A 9269-nucleotide genomic window follows, 5' to 3' on the forward strand; every position below is an offset into this window, starting at 1 on the left:
TAGACAAAGGCAAGAAAATGAATAAACAAGAAAATGAAACTTATCATTAAAAAAAATATTTGGGTGAAAAAGAAGTCCAAAACATATACTCAGAGGAAGACAATAATTTGAGTACATTTACAAGTATAACCTAAAAAAAAATGCAAGTTTTGAACAAACTGTTGTGTAGAATGAAAAGTGGTTTCTCAAATAGACTATTTGCTAAAGTACCAGAAGCCTTCAGGCCTCAGTGAGATGACCTTGGGGGAAAAAACGAAACTCTGGAAATCCCCTTGTCACCCCACCTGCCAAATAAGGGAATGTTAACAAAACAGTCAATCAATTCCAAAGATTACATGAGGAAGGGGAGGGTTAAGGTTTTCACACAGTTTTTGGCTGTATAACTCAGCTTTGATTTCTGTACGGCAGCCTCCTCTCTCTGTATTTCCCAGTGACAGGACCTCCTGCTTCTCAAGAGATTCAATAAAACTTCCTCCTTTCACCTTGAGTGGTTTCTGAGTTGTCAATTTGGGGTAGGGTCCCCACACACCATCAAGAATTTCTAGAAGACTGAAAGATTTATAAAAGAGAAAAATCTTCATATCAGAAATGAAATAAAATCAGTAGAGGAAAAACAGAGATAAGGAATGAAAATAATGAAAGAAAATTGGGAAGGGGAATTTTACTTGTTTAAAGTAATATCGAACAATTTCACATTTTCTTCTATTTTTTTCATTCTTTTGATTTTGGTTATTGCTTTTTGAAGAATTTCTAGAATTATTAAAAAAAATAGGTTCCACTTGCCCAATTCTAATTTTTAAGGAATTATTTTATTTTTTGAGCTTTTGTACCTCTTTTTCCATTTGGTCAATTTTATGTTATTTCATTATTTATTTATTTTTAATTTCTCCCACTCAGTAGCATTTTATTTTTTCCAATTACACATCAAGATAATTTTCAGCACTTTCTTTTAAAAGTTTTTGCTTTCTGCATTTTTCACCCTCTCCTCTCCGCTGCTACCCAAGAGGGCATGGGATCTGATACAGGCTATGCATGTACGGTCATTTTAAACGATTTCCATATTACTCATGTCTTGAAAGAAGAATCAGAATAAAATGAAAAAAAAAACTACGAGAAAGGAAGAAAAATAAAAAATAAAATGATATGTTTCAATCTCCATTCAGAATCTATAGTTATTTCTCTGGATGTGAACAGCATTTTCCCTTGTGATTCTTTTAGGATTGTTCTTTGTTCCTGTGTCCTTGAAAGGCCTTTATTACCTCCAATAACATTATCAAGCAGAGGGGGAATAATTCTCTCACAAATGTAAAGAGTTGCCCCTTTAGAGATTGTAATCAATCACTTTTAATTGCTGATGCACATTTTTACCAGAGACAGTGTTATTTTTTCTTTAGACACAAGGCAAATTCCTTCTACTGACTTGTTTTTGAGGTGACAGGGTAATCACAGTTCTTGGGGGAGATGAGCTCAGTAAAAGCCGTGCTTATAACTCCAGCCCTGCCCTTCCCCACGAAACATATATAGACCCATACATGCACACATATGCACAGATGGTCTCACACCCATACCCACTTCTAGCCTCTGCTTTGGCAGCACATATCATGCCGCAGTGTAACAATTCAGTTCTGCCTCAGACATAGACATTACCAGAATTCTCATCTAGGAAAAAGGAATTACTTCTCTATGTGTTTGGGATACAAAGGAGACCTTGTAGATGAAGCCTCAGCAGGTATTACTCATCTTTAAATTACAGCAAAGACACATTCTCCTTTTCTGGGTACTTTTCTGTTGTCTATTTTTGTGCCCTCCCACTGTGATCCCCAACCAGGCTAAGGGGAGTGTGTGTAGCTGCAGTACTCAGCAGGCTATGATGTAGATGCTGGGAGATACTGCTCTGTAACAATCCTGCGAGAAAACTGGCTCTTAATTATTCCCTGTCTGATTAGATCAGGAAAGGGAGTTATTTAACTTTTGAGTCTGAGATAAACCCAAGTAGCAGCAGCAGGTTTTGATCTTTGATTCAGGTTCAATGCATTAGGAAAGTCACTGTGAGCTGTCCAACAACCTCACTGTGCAAACTTAGAGTCCTGCCTGACCTGTGGCATTGACAGAGCCTGTCCCCTCCTCCCCCACTCAGGCTGCAGGGCTTTGAAAGAATGTGGGTGACAGGCTGAGAGTTCCGGGGGGATTGTTAAAGCAAATGCTCCACAGTTTAATCTCTCTGCCTATGCTGCTCATACAGACTCAGAGATTCAAAGGAGAGAAGTCAGAGCAGTTGATCTAAAGCTCACATTTTACAGGTGAGGGAACTGAGGCCCAAAGAGTCAGTGACTCTTTCAAAGTGATACAAAGTCATAACTGATGAGAACTGAGTTTGAAAGAATGCACTTCTGACTGCTAGGCAGCCCTTTTCTACTGCCCTCTTCTGCTTCCCAGATGGCATCCAATGCCTGTTAGATTTAATGTAGCTTTGATTGGCTATCAAGAAGGTGCCCTCAATACAGAGTCATTGACCCTTTATTCCTGTCTCCGAAGTCCTTTCCACTGCCTTTTCTCTACTCTTTTCCATGAACCTAACTCCTGCCACTCTAATAATCAAGGTGAGTTTAACATTTAATGATTTTAATGACATTTTAAAATTTACTTTTTACAGATAGGGAAAAGCCAGCTCTCTGCCTCTGTCTCTGATGTCTTGGATGCCCATGAATCGTAGTGAAAGGTATGAATGCTCAAATTGAAAGCACAGGATTTGGTTTCAGATTCTGACTGTTGATTCCTACCTCTACTGTCTTAGGGACGTATGTGTTATTCTCTTTTCAGGCCAAATTCAATGAGAATCAGGTTGTTCCATTCCCTTTCACCTTCGTGCTTCTTACTCTTTATAGTATCAATTTTCTTTTGCCTCTTTTATGTGAGATAAGTTACCCTAATCTATTGCTCCCTTTCTTCTTCTCCCAATAAATTTCTCTCTTACCCACCCAATAAAATAAAATAAAAGAGGCTGGCGATTCTTTCCTAGTTCTCTCTATTAGATGACAATGCTATGCATTTTATATGGATCAAACTGCAATGTATATCACTATATTTATATATATAAGGAATGAAGGGAACACATCCTGCAGAAGAAAAGGAATCACATAATTTGATGTTTTTTCTTCCTATTTTAATTACAGATTTTTTCTAATTAATTAATTAGCCATGAACTCATATTAAACATGATTAATTTGATATGAAAGAAAACTTATTTCTTAATTAAGTACTATTTATTATTTGACATAATTGGAAAATAATGATAATGTTAATTTTTAAATGACAATAGTAACATCAATAGTAATTTACAAATGGCAGAAAACTCTCTCTATGTAAATTTTTCTGCAGCTCTCTCCCCCTTCTTCACTCCATGAACTGGATCTGGTCTCAGGAAACTTGAATTCTAATCCAATTTCAAACACTTAATAGCTGTGTGACTCTGGAATAGTCACTGAACCTCATCTCCCTCAGTTCCCCAATTGTATAATAGGAATTAAATTGAAACTACACAGAGTTTTGCTTGCTTAAATAATTGCCCCTCATACTGTAGGTAATTTCTAAATGATTCCTTGCTTTCTCAGTTCCTTGTTTTCTTCATTTTGCCTTTACTTCCTTTTTTCCTTCCAACCTTCTTTCACTCTACTATACCTGCCTGTGCATTATATAGAAACATACAAGTGCATACTTACATGTATGCTACACATATAGGCATAGGAAAATATGCATATGTATGTAGAAATGCATATGTTTCTAAGTATATGTTGTTGTTTGTATATGAGGTGCCAATCAATATCTCTAAAGTTCCTATTTTTTCTCTTTACTGTTGAAGGCTCTACAACTTATGCTTTTGGCAGCAATGAGATTGCCCCTGTGGCTGGTCCTGTTTGTCTGAAAAAAAGTCACTGTGTTCTTATTTCCACTGTCTGCTATTCTCAAAACAATTCCTTTTTATCAGTTCTCTGTAGGGGCGTCAAGGTTGTTGTACTGCTGTTTGAATGAAATAGTTTCTCTTGAACATCTTTTTAAAAAGATCCTTTAGGGGCGGCCAGGTGGCACAGCGAGTAAGAGCACCGGCTCCGGTGTCCTGACGACCTGGGGATCGAATCCGGGCTCAGACACTTAGCTTCCACCCAGAAACACCTGGCCGTGTAACCTTGAGCAAGTTACTTAACCCCAATTGCTTAAAAAAAAAACAACAACATCCTTCATATATAAATGAGGGATAGGTTCAGGATCTTCCATTTTATACATAATATATTTATATATAAAATTTCATGCGATTACTATATTTTACCAATTGCTTCATTTGAGAGACCTCAGGTTTATTCTCTTCTACCTAGTTATCATTTATTCCAATTCAATCTTTTTGTTTAAATACTTTATTAAAAAAAGTATTTTAATTTATTTATTTTTAGTTTTCAACGTTCATCTCCACAAGATTTTGAGTTATAATTTTTTTCTCTCCCTGCCTTTCCCCTACCCCCACCCCAAAACAACAAGCCTACTGAATACCTCTTCCCCCAAGCTGTTCTCTCTTATATCCTCTCCTTTCATCCCCCTAACTTTCTAGGAGGGCAAGATGCTTCTCTATACCCCAGTACCTGTATACGATCCCAGTTGTATATAAAAAAAACAGTTTTTAAACATTTGTTCTTAAAAGTTTGAGTTCCAGATTTTTTCCCCCTTCTTCCTTCCTCACCCACACCCCACTGGGAAGACAAGCAATTCAATATAGATTGTACATGTGTAGTTACCTAAATCTCCTCCATAGTAGTTATATTGTGAAAAACCACCTACACTTTCCTACATCCCATCCAGCTCATCATCCACTCCACCTTCTTCCTCAACCACATACCCCTTTAAAAATGCTTGCCTGTAACTACTCTCTTCCCCAATCTGCCCTCCCTTCTATCCTATCTGCTCCTATCCCCTACCTCCCTATTATCCTGTAGGGTAAGATACCCAATTGAGTGTATGTGTTATTCTCTTTTCAGGCCAAATTCAATGAGAATCAGGTTGTTCCATTCCCTTTCACCTTCGTGCTCTTACCCTTTATAGTATCAATTTTCTTTTGCCTCTTTTATGTGAGATAAGTTACCCTAATCTATTGCTCCCTTTCTTCTTCTCCCAATAAATTTCTCTCTTACCTCTTAATTTTATTTTTAGATATGTATGTGTATATACACATATTAAATAGTTTCAATGTGATAGTAATGGCAATTAAAGATTCCCCTGTATTGGCTTGGTTTTCAAATTGATTGTGTTAAAACCCAGAGTTTGTTAATCCCACCTGTGGGATGGGCTTGTTGATGTGAAAAGAAAGTCCTGAACTGGGAGGAGCTGGTGACGTAGATTTGGAGACACAAGAGAGAGGCGGAAGATCTGTTTGGTAGCAGCACCTCGTGGAGAGAGAGAGACTAAGAGAATTGCTGGTGGCCGCTTTGAATTGCCCTGGACTTTTGAGACCTGCCCCCTGAGCTGCCAAGCACTGAGGAGACATGGCTGTTTTGCTGGTACTTTGTCTGTCTGTTTTGATGTTATTTTGCCAGATTTGTCCACTGGTGAAAGACTGTCCTTTTGTTGAAGAAGTCCTGGAACCTGGCTGTTCGCTAAGAAGCCCTGAGACTGTCCTGCAGACAGAGAGTGAATACTGTCCACTGGTGAGGGACAGTACTGTTGTTGCAGGGGTCTGGAGACTGTCCTGCAGACAGAGTGAATACTGTCCACTGGTGAGGGACAGTGCTGTTGTTGCAGGGTCTGGGAGCCTTTCTGTTGGTTCAGAAGCCCTGAAGAAGGATTTTCTTGTTGTATGTTTACAGAAATCCTGGGAGAGGGCTTTGCTAATGTGTTCAGGGGTTCTAGGACTGTTCTACAGACAGAGGATAAATTCATGAAGGGACTGGCAATGTATCTTATGGCCTTGCTAAGCCTTGTCTCCCCAGGAACTAAGATTGCTGAGAACTTGCCTCGTGTCAAGATGAAGAAAAGACCTCCATTTGGGTATTAAGTGCTGTGTTTAAACTTGATGTAACTCTGGGGTAGATTCAATTGTGATCCTGGGGGTGGGGAACTTTTGACCTTATTGTGCTCTGTGATTGACAAATGAAGGTACTTTACCTATGTTTGGAAACTAATCTCCATTTGAGAAGAGGGGTTTTGTGGTGGACTTAATTAAGGTATAGCCTAGGGGTGGAGAAGTATTTAGAACAGAGACTTTGTAATTGATTGAATGATTGGAAGGTCCTGGGGTGGGGTAGTACTTGGAGATTATTTAATCACACTTAGTAAATGCTGTATTTTGAATGATGTCATGTTTCGATCTTCTCTGTTCTTGGTTTGTCACTGAATAAAATAGAGAGCACCTATGCTGGTATTTTGAACCTGGGAAGTTGCCTTCATTTGGCATTACATTACATATACATATACAAATATGCACATAGGTAAACAATTATTTTTTTCCATGGAGGAATATAAATAGTTCAACTTTAATAAGTTCATGATTATTTATTTTTTCCTGTTTACCTTCTCATGCTTCTCTTGCTTCTTGTATTTGAAAATCAAATTTTTTGTTCAGATCAGGTTTTTTCATCAAGAGTGATTGGAAGATTTAAATACTTTATAACATGTTCATCAAGCATACCAATGATTATTTCTCCCTATCTGTTCACTGGACCTCATATTTCTTTGAAAGAAAAATTAATTCTCCTGTCAAGTTTGCTTGATGAATTTATCTACATCTAACTCATATTTAAAACAGATTAAACAAATCCTTTTCACAATTTATCTTGATGTTGGAATAATTACTTGTATTAGGACTGATTTCAATAAAGAAGAGGTCATTCTTACTATTTTGAGAAATTCAGGATTTCGTAACCAATTTGTTCTAGTCTAAAATTATATGCTCCTTTAACAACCTTCATGCCCTTGGTATTAGTTTTCTCTTTTGTCAAATGTTCACACAAAGCACAAATTCAGTTGGATCTTCCTCTTAGCATGGAAACTGTAGCCTTAAGAAAGTATTCATGCACGTTTAAAATAACCCTATTGACAATTATTCTACTCAAGAGTTTTTAAACTAGTTTTACTATATGGATCTGTGATTGATGTTTTTCAATAAGTGCCCATGTAATAAAAACTTATACACTATGGAACTGCACTAAACATCTTGCCTTACTCAAACACCAGTAAATTTCATTTATAGCAAATTCAGTGTTTCACTTTGTTGATACAACCTGCCATTTTTAGACATATATTTATGTATATCTAGATATGTATATATATGCATATTTATCTATGTAAGTATATCTATGTATGTATACACACAAAGACAGACATATATGTGTGTATACACATATTAAATAGTTTATATACATAATATACATATACAAATAGGTACATATGAATGTATCTGTGTATTTGATTTCAGTTCAATACTTTCAGATTTCATTTTTTTAGATAGTGATAACAAATGTATTAATTTATCTTAATGTATCTTTTTCTGTAAGATCTTCATCATATCAGTCTTCAGTCTTTGGTAATCTATACATTATCAATACCCTTCTTAAAATGAGGAATACAATACAAACCTGGAGTCACATATACACAGAAAATTGAATATATAAATATATAGATACATTAGATAAAATTAGAATAATAAATAATCCTTATTTACAAATAAAATCATTTTATACAGACACAAAATGAGAATGTTTATATCAAGAAACTCAAAACTCTAGCATTAATAAAATATTTTCTAAAACTTTACATTTCCATAACAAACAAAGGAGTTTACCTCCCTGATAAGAAATGTGTGGAATCTCCTTTTGAATCCCCAGTTCTATAACAATCTTCTCTCTTCTTTCCCAGGTCATTTTTCTGACCAAGAGAATAAGGAATGCTGTCTTATGATGATATCCTGTGCATTGTCTACACACTTCAGATTACAATTGGAATCTTTGGGAATGCTTTACTCCTTCACCTGTATGGTTTTAACTTAATCTTTAGTCAAAGGATAAGACCTATTGATGCAATTTTTGTTAATTTGGCATTTTGTCACATTATGATGATTCTTTTCAGGGAAATTCCATCGGCAATCCAAGTGTGCATCAGGAAATTTTTCCTGAGTGACATTGAATGCAAAATCATAATTTATATGCAAAGGGTGTTCCGGGGCCTTTCCCTTTGCACCACCTGCTTCCTGAGTGTCTTCCAGGCCATCACCATTAGTTCCAGCAGCCCCAGGTGGGCAGGGCTCAAAGTCAGAGTCTCAAAGTGCATTGTTCCATCCTTTGTCTTCATATGGGTACTCAATTTCTTGATAGATATGATTGTGCCTTTTCTTGTGAGTGGCCCTAAGAACTACACAGTGAGTAATCTTGAGAGTTATCTAGGATATTGTTTTATAGACTGGCATGCTGTATCTTCCTCAAAAGTTGTTATTTGGAAGACATTTTACGATATAATTTTTTTAGGGCTCATGGCTATTACCAGTGGCTACATGGTGATTGTTTTGTCCAGATACCACTGGCAAGTCCAACAGTTTCATAACTCTGGCCTCAACCCCATTGCCTCCCCAGAGACCAGAGCCACCAAAGTCATCCTCTTGCTCATGATAATCTTTGTATGCTTTTATTCAGTTGCTTCCACCTTTGTTGTTACAATGGAAAATTCTATAGATCCAAAGGAGTGGATGATACATGTCTCTATTTTTTTAGGATCATCTTACTCAACAGTCTGTCCCTTTGTTTTAATCAGTAGTGATTCAAAGATCTTCAATTATTGTAATGTTTTCAAAAGCATGAAAAATTCTTATCCAAACTTATTAAGAACTCAGAACTAGCATATTTAACCTAGAATAATGTTACTAAAAACATAAACTCCAAAATCCCAAACCAAAAAGAGGACCCTGGAGTAAAGGTCAAATTTCTCTTAATCAGTAAATGATGATTTTACTTTCTCAAAGCTTTTGCTCCTTTATATATGCATCATTCTGTTCACCAAAACAAGAGATTTGGGGTCCAAATAAAAGGAGGGGAATGTTCACTGAAAGTTGGTAAAAATTCCAAATTGTGGTACCATCTCTTGGAAAATACTTTGAGGGTAACCAAGTACAAAACACTTCTACTCTGAGTTCCAATGACCTGAGAGGTTAATGATTTGCCTAGGTCTACATAGTTAGTGAATATTTGAGAGAAATTTTAAATATGTTTCCTTATTAGAAAATCCACTACCCATTGTGT

The 9269-nt window shown here is 36.5% G+C and overlaps 1 protein-coding gene across 1 annotated transcript; it reads left to right on the top strand.

Moving 5' to 3' along the window:
• Positions 1-7924: 7924 nt before the first annotated feature.
• Positions 7925-8869, top strand: LOC138163301 (vomeronasal type-1 receptor 4-like). Its single transcript, XM_069090843.1, has one exon. The coding sequence runs from the start codon at positions 7925-7927 to the stop codon at positions 8867-8869; it is 945 nt and encodes a 314-aa protein (XP_068946944.1).
• The last annotated feature ends 400 nt before the right edge of the window (positions 8870-9269 follow it).

This window comes from Petaurus breviceps, unplaced genomic scaffold (genome assembly GCF_028583685.1).
Source record: "Petaurus breviceps papuanus isolate PSGF00001 unplaced genomic scaffold, PetGlider_PUasm1.0 188, whole genome shotgun sequence".
Classification (NCBI taxonomy): domain Eukaryota; kingdom Metazoa; phylum Chordata; class Mammalia; order Diprotodontia; family Petauridae; genus Petaurus; species Petaurus breviceps.

What these genes read in the sequence shown, in the direction of transcription:
- LOC138163301 (XM_069090843.1), top strand. Translation starts at nt 7,925, where the DNA reads ATGCTGTCTTATGATGATATCCTGTGCATTGTCTACACACTTCAGATT.